The sequence below is a fragment of the Alexandromys fortis genome, unplaced genomic scaffold (genome assembly GCF_014885135.2).
Source record: "Alexandromys fortis isolate MF-2015 unplaced genomic scaffold, M_Fortis_MF-2015_v1.1 scaffold_40, whole genome shotgun sequence".
Classification (NCBI taxonomy): domain Eukaryota; kingdom Metazoa; phylum Chordata; class Mammalia; order Rodentia; family Cricetidae; genus Alexandromys; species Alexandromys fortis.
The window spans coordinates 13,780,802-13,805,827 of record NW_026067966.1 but is presented as its reverse complement, the minus strand read 5'-3'; the positions used below and the strand labels follow the sequence as shown (position 1 = coordinate 13,805,827).

The following is a 25,026-nucleotide window of genomic DNA, read 5'->3' as shown; positions in this document are numbered from 1 at the left end:
TTAGGTTCACCAGGTATACACTCCGTGACCTTTATTTATGGCTAGAAACCAATTATGAGTGAATACATCCCATGTTCATCTTTTTGGGTCTGGGTTACCTCGCTCAGGATAGTGTTTTCTATTTCCATCCATTTGCATGCAAAATTCGAGAAGTCATTGTTTTTTACCGCAGCATAATACTCTAATGTGTATATATTCCACACTTTCTTCATCCATTCTTCCATTGAAGGGCATCTAGGTTGTTTCCAGGTTCTGGCTATTACAAATAATGCTGCTATGAACATAGTTGAACAAATGCTTTTGTCATATGATAGGGCATCTCTTGGGTATATTCCCAAGAGTGGTATTGCTGGGTCCAGGGGTAGGTTGATCCCGAATTTCCTGAGAAACCGAAACACTGATTTCCAAAGTGGTTGCACAAGATTGCATTCCCACCAGCAATGGATGAGGGTACCCCTTCCTCCACAGCCTCTCCAGCAAAGGCTATCATCGGTGCTTTTGATTTTAGCCATTCTGACAGGTGTGAGATGATATCTCAAAGTTGTTTTGATTTGCATTTCCCTGATTGCTAATGAGGTTGAGCATGACCTTAGGTGTCTTTTGGCCATTTGAACTTCTTCTTTTGAGAATTCTCTGTTCAGTTCAGTGCCCCATTTTTTAATTGGGTTGACCCATTATTCTTATCTATGTTAGCCACATGGCTCGGTACCTTTCTCAATGGGGTAGATCACATCCTGCTTCTTCGGTCATCTGGGCAGGAGTGGGGAATGGGCTTCCTCCTTCCTAGAATTCTCCTGCCTCTACTTCCTGTCTGGTTGACCTGCCTATACTTCTGTCTGACAGAATACAGACAATTCTCCCGCACCATTTAGGCAATATTATATCCTTCTGGAGTTTTTGATGGAGTTGAAGAGTAGATAGTAATAATATAGTTTTCCTTAGTTATGATAAAAGATAAAGTAAATATAAATATTGTAACTGTAATTCTTGCTTGATACTTATTCTGTTATATGTAGTTTTGCTATGTTAAAGTTAAAGCCTTCCTTTTTGTATAACAGGAAGGGGGAAATGATATGGGATGTCCTTTTGTCTATGTGTTGCTTTTATAGGTTAATGAATAAAGAAACTGCTTTAGACCTATATCAAGGAAGAACTTAAGTAGGCAGGGAAAAAGAAGGGCAGAGTCAGAGAGAAGCAATGGGAACCACCAGAAACAGACATCTCACTGCCTGGACAGTCACCCAGAGTTCTTCTGTAACGTTGGGGCATCCATCTTCAGCCTGCAGGTCCATAGTATCCAGCAGACTTTTCCATGAAGCAGGAAATTTCAAAGACAGTTGAATCACTTTCTTCTGTGTCGTGCAGAATGTCTGGCAGACTCTTTCATGAAGCAGGAACCCCAAAAGACCATCTCACCTTTAGGCAAGTTCAGCAGTCTCTGTGGCTACTGCATGTCCAGTGAAGCAGTCTAGGCAAGAGCAGTTTCTTGCCCAAATGGCTAAGGAGCCTCTTCCTCTCAAAGTAATTGGTGCTGCCAGGAGCAGATCTGTCTCACTGTCATGAAAAGTCTTAAGTTCTTAAAACATTTTAAATGTCATATTCTGAAGGTCTCTGAAAGATTTGAAGAAAACCTAACTAACATGGCTACAATCTTGACTATTATAGATGACTATCTATTAACCTATATTTCTTAATGATACATTACATTTTTTAAATGAGCTACACAATCACAAATCCTTAATCAAGAGCAGAAATCTACATATAACAAAATTGACCTTAAATTTGTATCAATAAATCAAGATCCATACCAGAGCAAATTATTTATATCTATATCAAAAGTGTATAAAGCCTAACACCTGTCAAGTAGTTTACAAAAATAGCTCACCTTCTTATAATTTGCTGATAAATTTACAGACAAACTCCTTATGGATACTGCAGGATTTTAAAAGCTATTGATAACTTTACATGGTAGTATATATCTTTAGTCCCAGCACTCAGATGGCACCCGCCTAGTATACATTGCCAGTTCCAGGCTAACCACGGCTATGCAGTGAGATTGTCTCAAAACAAAAACAAAAACAAAAAAAAAAAAAACACCAAAAAAATTACATTGATGAAGGAGCTGCACACTATTTACAGCCTTGGTTAAAAGAGGGTCACATTGTTGGGATTAGAGGGGGTCTTACTGCTGGTGTTGAGAGTGTATAGTACGGTTATTGAGCTTAAATAATTAAGTTTCCCAGCATGGCTATTTATTAATAAAATAATCATATTTGCTAATTAGTTAGTTTATAACTATCCACAATATGAGTATTTTTCACACGTGGTTACCTTGCCAGTATGGAACTTGTTTTCCCAATATGTGTGGCTATAGAGTTCTGTTTTATTTCTTGTGATCATTAACCTAGGTTTTATGTTTGTTCTCTCTTTCTTTTAAAGATTTATTAATTTTTATGTGCATTGGTATTTTGTCTGCATATGTGTCTGCGTGGGGGTGTTAGATCCTCTGGACCTGAAGTTACAGACAGTTCAGTTCTGAGCTGCCATGTGGGTTCTGGGAATGGAGCCCCAGTTTCTCTGGAATTGCATTCAGTGCTTATAACTGCTGAACTGTCTGTAAGGTTCAGTGTGGCTGACTTTATCTTGAGGTCTTTGATCCATTTGGACTTGAGTTTTGTGCATGGTGATAGATATCAGTCTATTTTCATTCTTCTACATGTTGCTATCTAGTTATGCCAGCACCATTTGTTAAATATGCTATCTTTTCTTCCATTTGATACTTTTATCAAAAATCAGGTGTTTGAAGGAGTGTGGATTAATATCCGGGTCTTCTATTTGGTTCTATTGGTCCTTCTGTCTGTTCTTATGCCAATACCAGGCTGTTTGCAGTACTGTAGCTCTGTAGTAGAGTTTGAAGTCAGGGATTGTGATGTCTCTAGTAGTTCTTTTATTTTACAGGATTGTTTTGACTATCCTGGGTTTTTTGCTTTTCCATATGAAGTTGAGTACTGTTCTTTTGAGGTCTGTAAAGAATTTTGCTGGGATTTTGATGGGCATTGCATTGAATCTGTAGATTGCTTTTGGTAAGATTGCCATTTTTACTGTGTTAATTCTGCCTACCCAAGAGCATGGGAGATCTTTCCACTTTGTGGTGTCTTCTTAGATTTCTTTCTTCAAAGATTTAAAGTTCTTGTCATACAAGTCTTCCACTTGTTTGGTTAGAGTTACTCTGAGATATTTTATGCTATTTGTGGCTATTGTGAAGGGTGTTTTTTCTCTAATTTCTTCTCCAGCCCTTTTGTCATCTGTGTACAGGAGAGCTACTGGTTATTTTGAATTAATCCTGTATCTTGCTACATTACTGAAAGTTGTAGAAGTTCCTTGGTAGAATTTTTTGGATTGTTTATGTAAACTATCATATCATAAGCAAACAGTGAGAGTTTGACTTTTTCTTTTCTGATTTGTATCCCTTTGGTCTCCTTTTGGTGTCTTATTGCTCTAGCTACGACCTCAAGAACTATATTGACTATGGAGAGAGTGGACAACCTTGTCTTGTTCCTGATTTCAGTGGAATCACTGGGAGTTTCTCTCCATGTAGATTGATATTGGCTGTTGGCTTGTTGTTTATTGCCTTTATTATGTTTAGGTATGTTCCTTGTATTCCTGTTCTCTCCAAGACCTTTATCATAAAGGGATGTTGTATTTTGTCAAAAGCTTTTTCAGCATCTAACGAGATGATCATGTGGTTTTTATTTTTCAGTTTTTTTATATGGTGGATTAGGTTGACAGATTTCTGTATGTTGAACCATTCCTGCATGTCTGGGATGAAGCCAACTTGATCATGGTGGATGATGGTTCTGATGTGTTCTTGGATTCGATTTGCTAGTATTTTACTTAGTATTTTTCATCAATGTTCATGAGAGAGATTGGCCTGTAATTCTCCTTCTTAGTAATGTCTTTCTGTAGTTTGGGTATCAGGGTAATTGTAGCCTCATAAAGAGTTTGGCAATGTTCCTTCTGTTTCTATTGTGTGGAATAATTTGAGGATTATTGGTATTAGTTCTTTGAAAGTCTTGTAGAATTCTGAGCTGTAACTATCTGGTCCTGGGCCTTTTTTGTTTGGGAGACTTTTGATGACTGTTTCTATTTCTTCAGCAGTTAATGGTCTGTTTAATTTGCTTATCTAGTCTTAATTTAATTTTGGTAAGTGATATTCAGAAAATTGTCTATTTCCTTTAAGTTTTCCAGTTTTATGGAGTACAGTTTTTCGAAATATGATCTGATGATTCTCAGTGTTTCCTCCATATCTGTTGTTATGTCCTTTTCATTTCTGATTTTGTTAATTTGGGTATTCTCTCACTGCCTTTTGGTTAGTTTGGATAGAGGTTTGTCTGTTTTATTGATTTTCTCGAAGAACCACTGATATTTTGTATTGTTTTCTTTGTTTCTATTTTGTTGATTTCAGCTCTCAATTTGATTATTTCTTGTCTAGTTCTCTTAGGTGAGTTTGCCTCTTTTCGTTCTAAAATTTTCAATTGTTATGTTAATTCACTGGTGTGTTTTTTCCCAACTTCTTCATGTAGGTGTTTAGTGCTATGAACACTTAACACTGCTTTCATTGTGTCCCATAAATTTGGGTATGTTGTGTGGTCATTTTCATTGAATTTTAGGAAGTTTTTAATTTCTCTCTTTATTTCTTCCTTGATCCATTGATAATTCAGGTGAGCATTCTTTAATTTCCATGTGTTTGTGGGTTTTCTGGAATTGGTATTGCTGTTGACTTCTAGTTTTAAAGCATGGTGATCTGATAAGGTACATTGGGTTATTCCTTTTTTTTTTTTTATTTGTTGAGGTTTGTTTTGTTACCGAGTATGTGGTCAATTTTTGAGAAGCTTCCATGAAATGCTGAGAAGAAGGTGTATTCTTTTCTGTTTGGATAGATTAATCTATAGATGTCTGTTAAGTCCATTTGAGTCACAACACCTGTTCTCTTATTTCTCTGTTCATTTTTTGTCTGTCTGGTCTGTCCAGTGGTGAGAGTAGAGTGTTAAAGTCTCCCACTATTAGTGTGTGGGATTTAATATGTTATTTAAGCTTTAGAAGTGTTGCTTTTATATATGAGGGTCCCCTTGTATTTGGGGCATAGATGTTCAGTATTGAGATTTCTTCTTGATTGATTTTTCCTCTGACTAATATGAAATGACCTCTTTGTATCTTTTGACTGATTTTAGCTTGAAGTCTATTTTGTTAGATATTAATGACCAGTGATTGGTATCTCCTGTTAATTTACTTTTCATTGTTAGTAATGTTAATTTGTGTGTTTTTCTCTTTGGGATTTGCTGCTATGAGACCAGCAATTGTCTGTGGTTTTGTTGGTGTAGCTAACTTCCTTGGGTAGGAGTTTTCCTTCTAGTATTTTGTGTAGGGCTGGGTTTGTAGCTAGGTATTGGTGAAATCTAGTTTTGTCATGAAATATCTTGTTTTGCCTTTCTATGGTGATTTAAGTTTTGCTGGGTATAGTAGTCTGGGCTGGCATCCGTGGTCTCTTAATGTCCACATAACACTTGACCATAACCTTATGGTTTTCATTGTCTCCAGTGAGAAGTCAGGTGTAATTCTGATAGGTCTACCTTTATATGTTACTTGCAGCTCTTAATATTCTTTATTTACTTTGTATGTTTAGTGTTTTGACTATTTGGCAAGAGGACTTTTTTTATCCAATTTATTTTGTGTTCTGTAAGCTTCTTGTATCTTCATAGGCATATCTTTCTTTAGGTTGGGAATGTTATCTTCTATGATTTTGTTAAATATATTTTATGTGCTTTTGAGTTGAACTTCTTTTCTTTCTTCTATACCTATTCTTAAATTTTCTTTTCATGATGTCTCATATTTCCTGGATATTTTGGGTTAAGCTTTTGTTAGATTTAATGTTTTCTTTAACTGATGAGTCTGTTTCCTCTGTGGTGTCTTCAGCGCTTGGGATTGTCCTTTCCATCTTTTGTAGTCTGCTGTTCATGCTTGCGTTTGTGGTTCCTGATCTTTCTCATGATTTCTATTTTTATAATTCCCACGGCTTGTGTTTTCTTTATTGTCTCTATTTCAGTTTTCAAGTCTTGAATAGTTTCTTTCATGTGTTTGATTTCTTTTTCTTGATTTTTCCTGAGGGATTTGCTGATGTCTTTCAAATTTTGTTTGTCTTTTCCTCCATTTCTTTGGGGGAATTTCTCATTTCCTCTTTAAGAGTTTTAAACATTCTCTTGAAGTTATTTTTTAGGTCATTTTCTTCTGCTTCATCTATATTTGGTTGTTCAAGTCTTGCTGTTGTAGGGCCTTTAGGTTTTACTGGTATTGTGTTGCTCTTTGTGGTGTTGAATGTGTTCTTACCTTTCCTACTCATCTTTTTCTCTAATAGGTGTGGTTGGGGTGTCTGAGATTCTGTTGATTAATCTTCTAGGTGCCAAAGAATCCAAAGCTCAGATGGTTGTTCCTCATGGTACAGTCAGTGCCACAGTTCTAGTTTACCCATTGGTTACTTTGTGTTCTTGGAGATAGCTCAGTGCTCCTGTGTTTTTCTCTGCTCCCTTGGAGTTTGTTGTCTCAGGCCTACTAGGTTACTAGCTTTTACCGGTTTCTGTAAATCTTGGCCTGGATCCCCTCCTGTGGATGTCCCTTGCCTGGAGTTGGTCCTGCAAAGGTTTCTGGCTCCAATCTACTGCCTCGGAGTTCCCAGGCTCGGGTGTGCCTGGAACTGCAGAGGACCTGGCTCTGGCTTACTCCCTCAGAGATCCCAGATTCACACTTAAACCTGCAGAGATTCCAGGTTCCTGCCTATTGCCTTCGAAGTCCCAGACCAATGCCCAGGCCTACAGAGGTCCTGGATAAGGCCTACTCCCTCTGAGGTCCCAGACTCATGCCTGGCCCTGCAGAGATCTCTGGTTCCTTCCTACTCCCTTGGAGGTCCCAGATGCACGCCTAGACTGGCAGATGTCCTGGCTCAGGCCTAGTTCCTGGGAGGTCCTAGACTCATACTCAGACCCATAGTGGTCCTGGCTTACGTCTATTCCCTTGAAGGTCCCAGATTCACTTTGAGACTCTCAGCAGCCTCTGGCTCTGGCTCACTTGCTCAGCGGTTACACCCGCTTACTCTGGATCTTGGACATAATTTTTATGGCATACATATTACCTTCGTGGACAGGCACCTTATCCATCAATCTGTCATAACTTTTTAACAGATTTTGCTTAATACATTCAACAGTATGAATTCTCTCAGACAGTGTCTCTTCACCCTCCATCACTGACTGGGTTTGGTCCATGAAATTGGTCATATCCTTCTCCAGAGTGCCGATTATTCCTTTTAGCTAGTCATTATCAGTCTTACAGTGCCTCATTCATGGCTCTGTTATCAAACCATTTTTAAAGGAGAAAATATGAAATACAAAGCTAATCCCTGGTATGAAATATAGGGATGTAGGATTGAAATTACATAAGCCTTGTACAATTCCGTACATGGTATAAGTTAAAAAGCTGTTGTCTTGCATTGATAAATTATTTGTTGACATTATAAATCTCACCTGTCATAAGGTATATTGAATTGAAGTATGTGAAGTAACTATTATCTGCCAGCAGGTGTCGCAATTGTATCTGTGTGGCCGGAAAATCCTAGCCAAGGACTTTTCACATTGGTTTTAACCCATTAGATCCTGAGAGATATGCTTAAATTAGGATCAGTTATTAAAGTGATCAAAGTGATTTTGAGAGTTGGTGACCAGGATAAAGAGAAAATGCAGAGCCTTCCATCAGTACAAATCACAGACCCTGCACTCTGCAGAGATCCCTCTGCGGCAGCAGCATGGGTACTGGAAGGACAGGAAGGCAGCAGTGCCAGCAGAGACATCCAGGGAACCCCACACCCCACCTGTGCCTTTGCAACGTGCCCGGGAAGCCAGACCCAGCGCGGCTCTGGGATGCCACTGAGGCCACAGCTTGCTGTAGAGCCACGCACAATGGTGGCTGGCTGGAGCTGCCGGGGTCCCAAAAAGTGGATGTAATGGCCCCCAAGCCAGTTGTTGAGGGACACGGGTCAAAGAATTCCAGGCTAACTCCAAAATATATCAATTATATTCTTCTTTATTATAAGGGGCAAACTCACAAAACAGGAACAAGAAGTCCAGCCTCAGCTGTGTAGCATGGGAACCACAGAAAGAACCCTGGGCAGGCCAGTGGTTTTCTCCAGGTACCCAAAAGATCAGACCCTAACCTGGTCCAACCTCTTAAAGATCGTTGGCTAACAGAGATTCCCATCAAAATAACGTTATTCTTACCCTTGGCATGCAATCTATTCCTTATAGAGTTAACTGGGTTTTTGTTTAAACCTTTTTATGGTTGGTGTATCTATTTTTGCCTAATTTAATGGACTGATTTTGTATTTTCTAGGTTTTTGGTAGTCTTATATTTTATTTTTAATCTTTGAGTTAAAAAATGTCCATGATTTTAGGAACGCTAATGTGAAATTGATGCTCCAGATCATTTAGACACAGAGAACAGAGAGAAAATTCTTTGTACTCTTATTTTGGTCACTAAAATTTGAGCTTTGTTATAGACCTATCTCAGGGCCTCCAGTCTGCTACATCTCTAGTCCTTATTATTTAAATCGGGCCTTAGTATATAGCCTGGTGTGGCCTTAAACATTCATTCCTTCTGTCTGTACCTTCCTAGTTCTGGGACACCACACCAATCAGGAATCTGTTTAATCTAGCCCTGTCTTGATGTTCCCCCCCCCCCCCTCTCTCTCAATCTTAAGATAGAGCTCCAGGCCAGCCAAAGCTATATATAGTTAAACCCTGTTTTGGGGTGGGGGAGAAAGAGGGAGAGGGAGGAAGATGAGGCTAAAGGAAGTGTCATGTAAGTTAATATAGAGAAAAGAGTTCTGTAACACAGTTGTTTCTAATTTAGTCTATTTTTCATTTTGCTGGACTTTTCTGCCTTTATTATTATTACAGAAATAATATGGCGTCTATTCTAAGATTGATACAGTCAGGTTCAAAGGCATATACCTGTTATCCCAGTTTCTGAGATAGGTGAGACAGATAGAAGGATTGCAATTTTAAGGGCAGCTTAGGCAACATAGAAAAGACCCTAGGGTTGTGGGAGGGAATGGATATAGATGCACATAGATAGTAATCAGAGAACAAAACTGCCCTCTTTGTCAATGTGGCAGTTTCTCAGAAAATTAGGAAACAACCTTTCTCAAGACCCAGTAATGCCACTTTGGGGTATCTATCCAAAGGATGCTCAATCGTGCCACAAGGACATGTGCTCAACTATGTTCATAGCAGCATTGTTTGTCATAACCAGAACCTGGAAACAACCTAAATGTCCCTTAACTGAAGAATGAATAAGGAAAATGTGGTACACTTACACAATGGAGTACTACAGAAAAAAAAAAATAACAACACCTTGAATTTTGCAGGAAAATGGATGGAGCTAGAAAACATCATTTTGAGTGAGGTAACCCAGACACAGAGAGACAATTATCACATGTACTCACTCAGAGGTGGTTTTTAAACATAAAGTAAAGAAAACCAGCTCACAAATCAATCCCAGAGAACCTAGACAACAATGAGGACACTAAGAGAGACATATATAGATCTAATCTACATGGGAAGTAGAAAAAGACAAAATCTCCTGAGTAAATTGGGAGCATGGGGACCTTGGGAGAGGGTTGAAGGGGAGTGGAGAAATATGAAGGGGAGCAGGGAAAAATGTAGAACTCAATGAAAATAATAATAAAAAAACCCTGATCTCATAGTCTTTTCTTGGATTTTATTAACCAAATAGTTTTTAATATTTAATGTTCCAACAAATTTAATCATTGAAAATGTGCTTTGATATGTTGTCTTCCCCTTTAGGAAGTATTTAAAGAAAGAATTGGCTATATGCACATGTTTGAGGTATTGAAATCTTTGGGTCAGCCATCACTAGAACTGCTTAAAGAACTTATGAATATGGTAAGTTTTTAACCATTATAATGAGAAGTTCCTTTGTTTCAACTTTAAGAATAGTAACTAACCTTTTACTTCTGTGTCACTTTTCAGGCTGTAGAAGGTGATCATACTTCAGTTGGTATTTTGGGCATTAGTAATGTCCATCCTCTCTTGGTTCTTATCCAATGGCTTCCGGAGCTAGAATCACATGACCTACAAATATTCATCTCTGATTGGCTGAAAAAAATTTGTTGTATTAATAAGCAGAGCCGAACTATGTGTGTGAATGCAAACATGGGAATAAGAATCATTGAAACCCTTGAATCCCATTCTTCCCTACATCGAACTTGTGCTGAGAACTTGATAACAATTCATGGTTCATTGGGGAGTCTGTCTGTGAGCTCAGAAGAAATCCGTCGACTACTACGATTGCTGAGAGTAGATGAATCTGAGTTTATTCACCCGTATACCATTCCTGTGACTCGTGCAATTCTGACAATGGCGCGGAAACTCAATCTTGAGAGTGCACTGCAGTATTTTAATTTGTCACATAGCATGGCAGGAATTTCTGTGCCTGCCATTCAGAAATGGCCTGGGTCTGCATTTTCCTTCTCTGCTTGGTTTTGCTTAGATCAGGATCAATTACCCCTTGACACTGCTAACAAAGGAGGAAAAAGAAAACAATTATATAGGTAATGGTACAAATTGTGGAATATAAATGAATTGTCACATTCTTAAGTAGGATAAAGAATCTATAACAGTTTATATGAAATTTTTTATCTTGTGCCTGTATATAGTTTAGAAGTGCTTTATTGCTTTCAAAATAATTCTGTGTTTTGTATATTTTCCTGGCTAAATGCTGAGTAACTTTAGGAAACAAAAATGAAAGTAGTATAAAAGTGGAGAAGAAATAGTAAACTGTTCCACTGAAGGAGTTGTGTTCTCATGTAAAACATTCAGGCCTCAGGTAGCTAATAATTTTTAATATGCCTTATGATTAATAAAACTTTTATGAGTGCTTTCTGGATATTTGGAATACTTTAAAAGATTTGAAATTTGTGGTTTTGTTCTAGGTCAGAGGTTCTCAACCTGTGGGTTGTGAGTCCTTTTGGGGGGCGTCAAAGGACCCTTTCACAAGGGTCACCTAAAACCATTAGAAAACACAGATAATTATATTTGCTTTGTAACAGTAGCAAAATTACAGTTATGAAGTAGCATTGAAATAATTTTATAGCTGGGGTCACTACAACATGAACTGTATATCAAAGGATCACGGCATCAGGAAGGTTGAAAACCACTGCTCTAGCTTGATAATGAAATCCCACTTTCAGTGTTACCTTTTATAATTGTTTAGCTTTTATGCCAAAAATGGATTTAAAAATGACTGAAATCAAGTCTATTGTATAGCAATAGAATTAAGGTTGCAGCATTGTTGATAAAGATATTTGTAATCACATTATATGTTCACAATGGTGAACTTCAGTGATGAAGAGACTTGTCTACTTTATTTCAGAGGTTCTGATAACATATTTTTTGTTAGTTTTTTTACAGGAAGTGGAATGGGTTTTGAAGCTTTTATTACTCACTCAGGTATGTTGGTTGTGGCAGTGTGCACAAAAAGAGAATATGCAACAGTTATGCTTCCTGACCACAGTTTCTGTGACTCTCTCTGGGTAAGACTTCAGGACGCCACATCAAACTCTCATTCTATCTTTCCTTTAAGATGTATAACAGTGCCCGCCTTTAATCCCAGCACTCAGGAGGCAGAGGCAGGCGACTCTCTGTGAGTTCCAAGGCCAGCCTGGCCTACAAGAAAACCCTACAAAGAAACCCTGTCTCAAAAAAGAAGTATAACAGTTGATGCATTTATAGGAGGAGGGTTTTTTTTTTGCTAATATTCATTTCTAATGGATTAATGTTAAATCAGTGTATTTTTGTTGCTTGCCTCAAAAATATAAAATGGTTCTCCTTGAAGAAAATAATTTTAAGAATATTTAGAACCTTAGAAAATTTTTGTGAGTCTAATGATAAAGGCTTAATTGTTTTATAGTACATAAAAAGTTGTTACTTGTTTAGAGAACATCATTGAGTAAGCATTTTAGCTTTCCTTAATATTTTGTTCACACAAATTATAAAGTAATAATCTGTAAGCATATGTCATTGCAAAGACATGATATAATTTTTGTCATTTTAATGTATGCTTTACTTCATTAGCACAACATAACCATTGTTCACATGCCTGGGAAAAGGCCCTTTGGTCAGAGCATCGTCTATATCTATGACAATGGACAACAAAAGGTTTCTGCTCCTCTCAGATTTCCTGCCATGAATGAGGTCAGTATATGTAGCTTCTTTTTTTTTTTATGGCCCTAATGGATTGCAAAATCCTGATAATATTCTAAATATTTTCCTAAAATGCTATGATATACTTTTCTATCTCTGTTAAATATCTTTGTTAAATTTGAACTAGTGATGAAGTAGCTTCAAGCTTTATTCTCCACCCAGGTTAGGAGAGCTTTTTGAGATTGGCTAATTTAAGAAAGTCTTTGGATGAAGTAGGATATTTGTCAGTATGATTTTCCTAGTAAGTTTCTTATTTCTCATCATGACTATTGAAGGTGGCTTTTAATTAACATTATACTGTTACATAATACCCAATAAATTTTGTAGGGGAAAAGTAATTATCTATTTTAGATAATAGTAAAGCTCTTTTAACTTTTAAAAATAATACCCATTGCCAGACAGTAGTGAATCCCAACACTCAGGGGGCAGAGGCAGGTGGATCTCTGTGAGTTCAAGGCCAGCCTGGTCTACAAGAGCTAGTTCCAGGACATGCTCCAAAGCTACCAAAAAAAAAAATACTCATCAGAAAGCTTATTGATTCATAAAAGTAATGTCTGTTTTATCTCAGTTAAAAATAAATTTCATGTTGATGTCTTAGGTATATACTTCCCTATTTATGTTGTGTTTCAGTTGAAAAATTGACTTCCATTTCTATTTTCAAAGTGTTTATTTGCTTACTTTTATATAAATGATTTTCTCTTATTTTTAATTAATTTTTAAATTTAGTTATTTATCTTTCCGTTGATTGGTATCAAACCCAAGCTTCATACATGCTAGACAAGTATTTTACCATGGAGCTATATGTTCAGCTCCATGATATTTCAGTTCATTGTTTAGTTTTGTGGTTTTTGAGATAGGGTCTTATTATCAGCTCATGATCCCTTTGCCTTGGCCTTCACCAATGCCAGGACTTAAGTATGTGTCACCCGCTTTACACTGTTTAAATGTGAAGAGAGAGATTTATTTCAAGTTGTATGATTTTAAATAATTTTTGTCATTTTTTGTTTAATTTTTAGCCATTTACTTCCTGTTGTATTGGTTCAGCTGGACAAAGAACCACTACTCCTCCACCATCTCAAATCCCAGATCCACCGTATTCTACTCCCATAACCCCTCACCGGACATCATTTGGTGGAATATTGTCATCAGCCTCCTGGGGTGGAACAATTGAAAAATCAAAATTAATTACGAAATTAATTTCAGCTGGAACTCAAGATAGTGAATGGGGTTGCCCCACATCCTTGGAAGGGCAGCTAGGTTCTGTTATTGTATTCCATGAAGCACTCCAGCCTTCACAGGTTAAGGCCTTATATTTAGCAGGTAAGCATATACAGCCACAGTACTTAACATTGTCTCTCCCCCAACCCCCTTTTGTTGGAATGCATCCTAAGATCTATGTTATTTGAATTGTTAGAAGCATCTTGATTTTAAATTTTATTCTGGTAACATAGAACTAAGGATACCACGTATATTCAGTGATGTATATGTGTGTGTATGTAACTCATTTTCAGGTCCAAATTGCTTAAGCCCTTGGAAGTGTCAGGACTATGATATGGCCGGCCTACCAAGTAACATCCTCCTTCAGTACACAGCAAAGGTCAGAGTAAATGCATAGATTGTCCATATTTGTAACTGCTGTGAGCTTGAATTCATCATTTTATTCCTTTTGTCATTTCAGTTGGCAATTGAGGAGGGGCTTCCATCATGATGTTTAAAAGAATTTTTTTTTTTTTTTAAAGGAAGTTGGTAAGCAACAAAAGTTGAGGCAAAACTAGAGTTCAGGTGCTATGTCATTCTACTGGTGTGAATTGAACTAGTTTCAGGAGTTTGTCTGAGTTGGTGTTAGTGAAAAAAACCTTTTAAACTTGTATTTCTCTAGTTATCTGAAGAAAGAGGTGAAACAGTCCTACTCAAACCTTGGTTCACTTTTTAAGATGTGATGTTGAGGGAAGGAGAGATGTTTTCTAAAGGATAGAAAAACCTTTTGGTATACCTGCCATGTCTAGTAATTTTGCTTCAAAGACCTAGTTACCAAAAGTAATTGGAACTAAGACTGAAGGAAAAAAGACATTAGATAGAATTGGGAGGAAGAGCAGAGAAGTGTCACAAACAGCATTATTTGCCTCCATCATATTTGGTGTTACATTGACACAGAAAATACTTTTATTGTGAGATAATATAGAACATCCTTTTCTAGTTTAGCAACCTGGTACGTGATCATACTATTTATTTGTTACATCTGTCCTAGTAAAATAAGATTCTATGTTCTGTCAACTTTGTATTTTAATAAATTTCAAACCTTAGAAGTTATTAGAAAGATAATAGTATAATAATCCTAAATTAGCCAATTGTTAACATTTTGTTGTATTTGATGACCTTTCTCAGGTCATTTGTAAGAGCATCTTGCTATAGCTATAAAACTTTATCCCTGAATGGTTTTACAATTACTTACATTATTGAGTATATAATTGGTTTTCAATTTTCCCTAAAATACTTTTTACCAAAAATTAGTTTTGGTTCAGTCAGGATCCATGTACTTTCTCCAACAGTATGTTTGTTTACCAAACCATAATAACCTTCTTAATTGGCAACTTCTAGTCTTTACTCTCCTATTTAGTCTCCAGTATGTAGCACAGATGACTAGGAAATCATTGGATCTAATCTAAATAGTATACTGATTAATATATTCTTTTGTTTTGTTTTACTTTTTTGTTAGAGTGACATTCTTGACATGTAATGGGCATCTTTTTTTTTTTTGGGTTTTTTGTTTTTTTTTTTTTTTTTTTTTTTTTTTTTTTTTTTTTTTTTTTTTTTTTTTTTTTTTTTTGGTTTTTCAAGACAGGGTTTCCCTGTGTAATAGTCCTAGCTGTCATGGAACTATCTCTTGTAGACCAGGCTGGCCTCAAACTCACAGGGATTCACCTGCCTCTGCCTCCTTTGTGCTGGGATTAAAGGTGTGCGCCACCATGGCCCAGCCGGGCACCTGGTTTTAATTTTTATAGTTGTAATCTTTTTACAAAATAATTTTTAATTTAGTGTTACTAAGATTATATTTTTTGTGACTGCTTTTTTGTTTGTTTGCTTTGTTTTTGTTTTTTGAGACAGGATTTCTCTTTGCAGTTCTGGCTGTCCTGCAACTCACTCTGTAGAACAGACTAACCCCAAACTCAGAGATCTGCCTGCTTCTGCCTCCTGAGTTCTGGGACTAAAGATGTGCACCACCAGTGTCTTAACTTGTAACAGAAAATCTATACTATTAAAAATTAGTTATTATCATATTTTTCCCCAAGAAATGTAATTAATATATAGACAAATCAGTTTATTGAAGTTGTGTTTCTCTAAAATGGTGTACATAATGATGCATGTCTTTAGAGTGAGTTCATGGAGCTCTTGCATTCTTTATAACCTTTTTGGAGACTGATGACAGGCTTTAAAAAATATACTGTAAGAGTAGTTTCTAGTTGGTTTACTCTTTCACCAGCTTTTTGAACACTTTTAAAAAATAACTCAAGGGCTGGAGAGATGGCTCAGTGGTTAAGAGCATTGCCTGCTCTTCCAAAGGTCCTGAGTTCCATTCCCAGCAACCACATGGTGAATCTGTAAAGAGGTATGGCGCCCTCTTCTGGCCTTCAGGCATACATACAGAATATTGTATACATAATAAATAAATAAATAAATAAATGAATGAATAAATAAATATTTAATTAATGGAAATTAAAGTAACATTTAGATCAGAAAAAAATAACTCAAGTATTAATAAATGCAATGGTGGCGCACGCCTTTAATCTCAGCACTTGGGAGGCAGAGGCAGGCGGATCTCTGTGAGTTCGAGACCAGCCTGGTCTACAGCGCTAGTTCCAGGACAGGCTCCAAAGCCACAGAGAAACCCTGTCTCGAAAAAACAAACAAACAAACAAAAAAATGCTAATTTGTTAAATGGTACTTTGAAAATTCTTCACTAGTCAACTGTTTCTCCTTCTTGTCCTTATTTGTAGCAGGTGTTTAGTCATCTCTTTCTTTAAAATTCAGTCTTGTCTTTGTACCAAGAACTGAAGGCGGTGGCATACTTTTGATAAATAAGTGCTTTAGAACTTAGATTTAGTCTCTGACTTTTTTTTTTTTTTTGAGACTTTAATGATTTGAGATGTCTCAGTAAGTAAAGTACTTGATGTCTAAACATAAGGACCAAGTTTGGACCCCCAAACACCCACATGAACCTTATGATGTGTGCTCCTAACCCCAGTGGTGGAGGGTCCTTGACAAGTAAAGAGATTGCTTGCCAGTAGTGTAGCTAATTGGTGATCTCTAGATCCAGTGAGAGAGACTGTCTCAAAGAAGAAGGTAGAGAGTGATTAAAGACATCCAAGATCTGATGAGTACATCTGACCTCCACAGACATAGACCCGATTGCATGCCCCACAAAGATGCGCACGCGCACACACACACGGGGGGGGGGGCAGTAAAAGGCAAATGCTAGGCAAGTTATTGATTTTATTGTGTACTTTTAAAATTATGATGAAACATTCTTTATGTAATTAAAGTTATGTTTTGTTCTAATTGCACTAAAATGCTGTTTTTTTTCCTTTGTTCTTAGGCTTGCGAAAATTCAATTTGCCTTGACTTGTCTACTAATTATTTGCATGGAAGATTAACAGGAAACAAAGTAGTGAATTGGGACATTAAAGTAAGTTAATACTAATATATAATAGGCAACCTAATATAATTTAATGTAGTACGGAGCAGGGCGCCTTGTTTGTCCTGGCCACACACAAACACACACCTGCTAGCTTACACCCAAAATAATCACATAGAAACTGTATTCATTTCAACATTGCCTGGCCCATTAGCTCTAGCATCTTATTGGCTAACTTTCACATCTTGATTCAACTCATTTTTAATAATCTGTGTAGCACCGTGAGGTCGTACCTTACCAGAAAGGATTATAACCAATGTCTGTCTCAGGCAGGAGCTTCATGGCTTCTGCCACTATGCCCCACTTCCCAGCATTCTCTTCTGTCTACACCGCCTATCTAAGTTCTGCCCTATCAAAAGGCCAAGGCAGTTTCTTTATTCAACCAATGAAAGCAACACATAGACAGAAGAACTTCCTACACCAATTTAATTTAATTTTAATTTTACTTAAGCATAGCACATAACTTGAACCTTTTTTTTTTTTCAATATTACAAACTGGATCTAGGCCATTTTGTATTTTGAGCATCTGCTTCACTACGGAACCACCTTCCTGGGCCCTGAGTGATGAGGAAGGGCCAGGGGAGGTGCATGCATGTCTGTATATGCTGTTAGAAATCTATTCTTCACTAGTTGCATGGATTGGACTGAAATCTTGCCTTTTAGTCTTGCCTTAGTCAATGCGCACTCAGGATCACCATGTCTCTGTTCTGCTGGTGCTACAGTTTACAGGCAGTCATGCTCTGAGTTTTACATGGGTGTTCGGGATTTGAATTCAGACCTTAGGTTCTCATGCTTGCAGAACAAGAACTTTTATCCACTGAGCCATCCAACCTGCTCAGTGAGATGTCCCAGGTTTTATCTTTTAAATTTTTATGTAACACTGTTGTAATAAGGAGCGGCGGGACTGCGTCCCCAGCACCCCGGCCGCCTACTAGCTTATGCCCGAAATAACAACACACAAACTGTATTCATTTAAACACTGCTTGGCCCATTTCTATCTAGCCTCTTCTAGGCTAATCCTCACATATTAATTTAGCCCATTTCTAATCATCTGTGTAGCACTGCTAGGTGTGCTTACCGGGAAGATTCTAGCCTACGTCCATCCTGGGTCGGAGCTTCATCGCGTGTGTCTTGCTCTGAGAGGAGCTGCGTGAAGTCTGAGCTCACTTCCTCTTCCTCCCAGCATTTTGTTCTGTTTACACCCACCTATGTTCTAACCAATCAGGGCCAAGCAGTTTATTGCTTAACCAATGAAATCAACAGATTGATATATGACACTCCCACATCAACACTGGACATGGTGGTGCATGCCTTTAATTCCAGCACTCAGGAGGCAGAGCGAGACACTTCTCTGTGAGTTTGTTCTCAGCCTGCTCTATATGGGCATTTTAGAGTGACCAAGGCTATTTATTGAGACTCTGCCTCCAAAATAAAACAAAAATTGTAACTAATTAATTAAATGTTATTCAGATTTATATTCTGAAGGATGAATAGTTACAGTAGTTGAATTACTATTGAAACTTACTTAAATTTGTAAACTATGCCATCAACTTAGCCAGCTTAAAAATGCATAGTTTAACTCTTACTTTCCGTGTAATGTTGGCTTTAAAAGACTAGTTTTGTGTGCTATGTGTAGAAACTTAATTTTCTCAGGTATGCTGTGCTCATCTGAAAATCAGTCTTTAATACTTTGTATTGTAGCTATACAAATCAACTAATCAAACATTTTGTCTAATGTAGGAAGCTAAACAGGAACAGAATTATTGCAGATTGTTCTGGAGTCCCATGGTTATTACTGTATTTTTTTTAAGGTTTATTTATTTATTATCTATACAGTGTTCTTCCTGCATGTATGCCTGCAGGCAAGAAGAGGGCACCAGATCTTATTACAGATGGTTGTTAGCTACCATGTAGTTGCTGGGAACTGAACTCAGGACCTTTGGAAGAACAGCTAGTGCTCTTAACCTGAGCCATCTCTCCAGCAGGAACAGAATTATTAAGAGAAAACCAGTTATAATGTTTGTGCTTAAGTAAAATCTAATCTCCCCCTCCCCTCTCTCTCTCTCTCTCTCTCTCTCTCTCTCTCTCTCTCACACACACACACACACACACACACACACACACACACACACACACAACCAAGAAGAAACAGGACTGAAGGAGCATGCGATCAAACCAGACTCTCTGAATGTGACTGACAATAGGGGCTGACTGAGAAGACATTGATAAAGGCACTGGGATTTGTTTCTACTGCATGTACTGGCTTTTGAGGACCCTAGTCTATTTGGATGCAAAGCTTCCTAGGCATGGATGTAGGGGGAGGGCCTTGGACTTCCCACAGGGCAGGATTCCCTGCCCTCTCTCTCTCTCTTTTTTTTTTTCATAAATATATTTTTATTCAACCAAGTATATCACATAAAATCTAAAATTGTCTTTTTTGTAGAAACAATTCATTATATTTCTGCTTGTACTTCCTTTGGATCTGAGATGACAAGACTATCAAAATTCTCCCAAATGCCTGGCAACAAATCTCAGAATCAGCCCTTGATGTGGCTTCACTGAAGATGAGGGTAGTATTTTGCCAGAAGTCAAAACAGCTTGGGGATAACTTTGCACCGCAGCAGGCTTTATGTGCCATGGCAGAGTTCTTTCTCTGAGTTTCCCTCTCATATTTTCTGCTTTGCAATTTCTGGTGATATTTCTTTTTTTCTTTTTTTTTTATTTTTATTTTTTAGGGGGAGTGGAGGAGCGGGAAGGGAATGGGAGGAGGGGAGGAAGTGTAAATTTTTGAATGGAAAAAAAATTTAAAAAATTTAAAATGTAAAACACAGCAATGACAAAAAATAATAACCAAGAAGGAAAGTATTTGCCATCCAAAAAGTTCAGTTACTACTACACTAAGAGTTCTTTAAAATCAGTATGTTTTTCCCTCAACACATACTTTTTATCTTTTTATTTAATGGTTAAAATAAATTTTAGATCATTTAAAATATGCAAAATAAAGTGGCAGGGATGTAGTTTATGAATAGCTCTTGATAACTCAGGTATAACATAAAGAATTTGGTATTGGGAGGTTTTGCTGAATAAGTTTTTTTAGCTGCAGTTGTAACAAATAACCGTATGAAGTGGGAGATTTGTTAATCTCCTCTCCTCCCTTCTCTTTCTGCTTCTTTTCCCTCCCCTTCTCTCCTTCTCTACTCTCTTTCTCTCTCATTCCCTTCCAGGATGTCCTTGAACATGGAATGTTCCTGCCCTAGCCTTACAGTAACATATCAGTGTAGGTTTGAATGTTTTAATGATTAATAATAGTAACTTCATATAACATCCTCTGTCAGGCATACAGCACTTTTCATATTTTAGCTTACTTTACCTCTTCTGTCTTTTGTTAATTAAAATTTGAAGAATCAGTCATATTTCTAGTCTCTCTCTTGTATTTTTAATGCATAACCGTGTGGTGACAATTGCTTGTTCTTAGCATTGTTGGAGTTGCATTATATGTTGCTGTGTTTGAACTTCCTAAAATCTATAAAACAAGCACAGAAAAATGGCCTAAAATGGTCTCTTTTGAATGTACATTTTGGTTATCTTTGAGACTGTCTGCTTAAATATTCTTTCACCTTAGTCTATTCCATATATTACTTAAAGTTTATTAACAAACTATATCTTCATATATTCTGTAGATACTAAATCAAATCATTGTTTTTATTGTAGTATTAAAAAATTTTAATTTTGTTTTCAGGACATCATCAATTGCATAGGTGGGCTAAATGTACTTTTTCCTATCCTGGAACAAATAAGCCACTTTATTGAAGGACAGACTTCTGAAGGAATGAATGAAAACACAGTTCCTGAATTAATAACACCGATTGAACAGGAATGTATGGCATTGTCCTCCACAAAGGCATCAGGTAATTAAATTATATTAGCCTAAATTAATCATTTATAAAGTTGAGAATTAGTTGGAAAATAAAATGCCATACCACTTAATTATTTATAGCTGTCATAGCTTCTCTTCTGAACTGCCATCGTTCAGTAAATTTATAATACTTTCGTTAAAACATCAAAGATAATAATTTTACTTTTGACTATCTTTAGTTTATGCTCTTAGTGAAAAAAAAACCCTACTATATTGTTAAATCATGGTAAAGAAAGTATTTACATATGGATACAATTATATTGTACGTAGTTGCTGCTTTTTCTGATTTTATTGTATAAATGAGTCTTAGAAGCAAGCTTCTGAATTGAATTGCTTCTTTGTTGCAATGTGTATTATGACATAAAATATGTGATGTCAAATTGATGAGAATGATTGTGATAATGATGGTTTCCTGTTTTTACAGAGTCAAGACTAGAGAGAAATCTAGTTGCAACATTTATCTTGATTGTGAAGCACTTTATTCAGAGGCATCCTATCAACCAGGACAATCTCATTCAGTCCCATGGGGTTGCAACTCTTGGTGCCTTACTTCAAAAGGTAATCAAATTTAACATGACGTTGATTTATTGAATAGTGATCTCATAAATGGCTGTTGTGATTTTATTCCTATTAATAAATGTTACTAATGATTACTGTATTACAACTCAAGTTGTATTAATGCATGTGACTTGTTTCACAGGCAACTTTTATAAATTTTAATAGAATAATACAAATTGCTTATATAAGAATATATGTTCTTTTTTTAATTTCATTTTACGTTTCAACTACAGTTCTCCCTCCCACCCCTTCTCGCCTCCCCCCAAGTAACTCCCCCATCCAGTCTTCCCAATGGATAAGGATTCCCACAGGAGTCAACAAAGTCTGATACATTAAGTTGGGGCAGGACCAAGCCCCTCCTCACTACATTAAGACTGAGCATTTCTAGTTTAACATGGTTTTCAGATAAGTCTTAATTTATAAGTAATAATTAAAGCAAATTACAAGGCCACTTTAATTGGAAGCTCATTGCATATACCACAATTTAGCTTCTCTCCTGCGTTTTTTTAAACTTTAGTAGGTGCTGAAATGGCCCCATCATAAGAAGTTGTGGGAAGGCAGGGGAAGCATTCCAAGAGACACAGGAAATCAGCATGCCACTTTACCATGGTAGGTTTTCTCATAGTGACAGTGCTGGAGAGAAGACTCCTGTAGAGAAAGCTGGTGACAATGGTTAATCCTGACATTTGGAAGGTATAGGCAGACTGGTTTCTGTAAGATTGAGGCCATCCTAGTCTATGTAGATAGAGGGTACTAGGACAGCCAGAACTCCATAGTAAGATCCTGCTATTCAAAAAAGAACGTGAAAAATCAGTTAAGCTTTATGTGGCTGTTTCAAATAACCACTAGGCAGTATGTGGTGGTGCACAACTTTAATAGCAGCACTTGGCAGGACAGAGGCCAGCCTGGTCTACAAAGTGAGTTCCAGGACATCCCAGGCTATACAGAAAAACCATTTCTCAAAAAAATTAAAAAGAAAGAAAAAAGAAGGAAGGTTCTTATATATGAATGATGAATCTTATATATCCGGTCTGATGCTCCTACCACTGAAAGACTGCCATTTTGTGTCAGAGGTATTAAGAAATTATTGAAGTTATTTCATGTGGCCAAGAAGAAAGTCTTTTGTTCAGTCAACTTAAGATCACCTTTCACATGGTGTATAGTCTGACCTAGGAGGCCTGTTTATAAAGATCAGACAAGACTACTGGCCAGATGAGCAAACAGAGTCACATGGAAACACTGATATCGAAAGGATGCCTATTTCATACCATTTTTGTTATGGTCAAACTAGGGTGCCAGTATGCAAAGTTTGTAGCCTGCTTTCTGGGGAACTACTAGTTTATAGTTCTATTGAAACCCTCTACGAGATCATTTTATATCATTGAGATATTTGTTTACAAAGTTGGGTTATAAGGCCCCAGTAAAAGTCATTTTCTTGGGTTTAATTTACTCAGCAATTTACTCATCAGAACAGAGGCATTGGGAAAAATGAACACAATCATGTCCACCTCACAGTGTTGTGAAGGGGAAGGCATGGTGGAAAAACGATGATACTGGTTAAGGTTGAGAGCCACTAAAGTTACCACTATACTTTTCAGTGGGCCCTGGAGAGAGGAACTGCGAGTGTGAGAAAAGATAATGTTCTCACTCCATGTGCAGTGATTGGATTTTATTGGTCTGTCTATGGGAGGAATAATTCTTCTTTAAAGTTTTCTGGAGAGAATTTTCTTTCTTATTCATTTTATTTTTGTGTGTATTGGTGTTTTGCTTGCATGTATGTCTGTGTGAGAGTGTCAGATCCCTTGGAACTGGAGTTACTGTACAGTTCTTCCTGGAATTTTGGGTTTTGATTTTTGTAGTGTGAACCACAAAGATATAGATACACACAGACACACACACATATATTAAAGCAGTGCTGGGAACAACAGACTCAGAATTGGGGATCAAGGGAGCTGGGAATACAGACTGCTTCATGCCACCTAACTCTGGTCTTCATAACGCAAGAAAGCACACACTACTTCTCTTTCTCCTTTTAAGAGGTCATGTTCACAGACAGGAAGCCACACTTTAAAGTTGTTGGTAAAATGAATTCCTACAACAGTTCCCCGTTTTGTCTAAATAGTAAGATTCTAATCCTACCATAAAAGCATTTACAACAAGAACAAATATCAAGTGTTGTCTAGGAGCACAAAAGGGTAGTAACATACACAAAAATGGAACTACAGCCAACAAGTACATCAAGAAAGGAACACATACTTAGATGTCGAGGCTATAGGTAATTGTCAAATAAAGAGACAATTCCAATACTTGTCCTATCCTGAAGAGTCTAAGTTTTATAACTAATATGTCTTAGTTAAGGTATGAGAGGTTAGTAGCTGTGACTATTTAGTCTTTAACACCATAAAAGCACTTAGAAGGAAAATATTTTTACTTGAGTAATCAGGAAGTGCAAGCAAATGACTTCTAAAAGTTACAAGAAATGATAGAAATAGCTGGCTATACAGCTAGACAGTCATCCAAAGTCTCTCTGCAATATTGGGTCATCCAATTTTGGCTATAGGCCTAGAATATCTGACAGATCATTTTCAGAAGCAGGAATATTTGAAAGACTGTCCTACTCTGTCATAACAAGGTTCAGAAGTTGCTTACCCTTGTATCCTGCTTATCCAGATTGGACAACTCGCTTACTATTAGCAGTTGAGGCAAGTGCAATTCATTGCACAGTAGTCCAGTTTTGCCAAGAAGAAAACACGCTCCACATGGAGTGTCTTTGGTGCCCATCTTTCTCTCAGAAGTTGGTTAGTGATGCCAGGAGCAGTCATGTCTCATGTCAACAGGATTTTAAATTACTAAAACATTTAAATGTCATATTCTGTAGATCTTCAAAGTGCTTGAAGATTACTTGTCTATGTAAAGTACATCTCTGTGCATCTAAAAAACCTAAAATAACTATAAGTATGACAAATATGGGTCATTCTGTAATTCTTAAGAACTTATATAGCTTAAAGACTAAAGCTTAACATTATAGGAAATAAACAATCTTCAAACATGTATAGCATAAGGATAATCTCAAATTTTAACAATATATAAAAATATCCTAGTCAGAGGTAGAAATGTATAGTGTAGTATGACAAAATGTTCTTAATTTGTATCAATATACAAAATATCTTAAGCAGAAGTAAAAACCTACATACAGTATGGCAAAAATAATTTTAAATTTCTGTACAAGGATATTGTAAACAAGTAGGAACATACACAATAGGAAAAATAAAATTTTGAATTTGTGTCAATATACAAATTACCTTAGAAATACAAAAATAATTTTACACATGTATCAATATACAGGAATCTATACCAATGTAAATTGTCTAAAACTAATAGTTGCTAAAATAGTTTACAAGTAAATATACTAGTCTACCTTGTTATTTTATCTTATCTTTTTCCCTTTTTTCTATATCAAACAAGATTCCTGATTCTAATTATTATTATTCTGTCCCCAATTCTATAATAACTTATAACCAACCCTGAGGAAA

At 36.8% G+C, this 25,026-nt stretch overlaps 1 protein-coding gene across 1 annotated transcript in view; it reads left to right on the top strand.

Moving 5' to 3' along the window:
• Nbeal1 (neurobeachin like 1) overlaps positions 1-25,026 on the top strand; it is a 163,120-nt gene that overhangs the window by 57,733 nt on the left and 80,361 nt on the right. Inside the window, exons 12-20 of the mRNA XM_050154206.1 lie at positions 9,909-10,007; positions 10,095-10,675; positions 11,524-11,656; positions 12,198-12,317; positions 13,343-13,646; positions 13,838-13,923; positions 16,921-17,010; positions 20,759-20,927; positions 21,360-21,493. Of these exons, the coding sequence (XP_050010163.1) occupies positions 9,909-10,007; positions 10,095-10,675; positions 11,524-11,656; positions 12,198-12,317; positions 13,343-13,646; positions 13,838-13,923; positions 16,921-17,010; positions 20,759-20,927; positions 21,360-21,493 (1,716 nt within the window). The remainder of the gene's footprint in view (positions 1-9,908; positions 10,008-10,094; positions 10,676-11,523; positions 11,657-12,197; positions 12,318-13,342; positions 13,647-13,837; positions 13,924-16,920; positions 17,011-20,758; positions 20,928-21,359; positions 21,494-25,026) is intronic.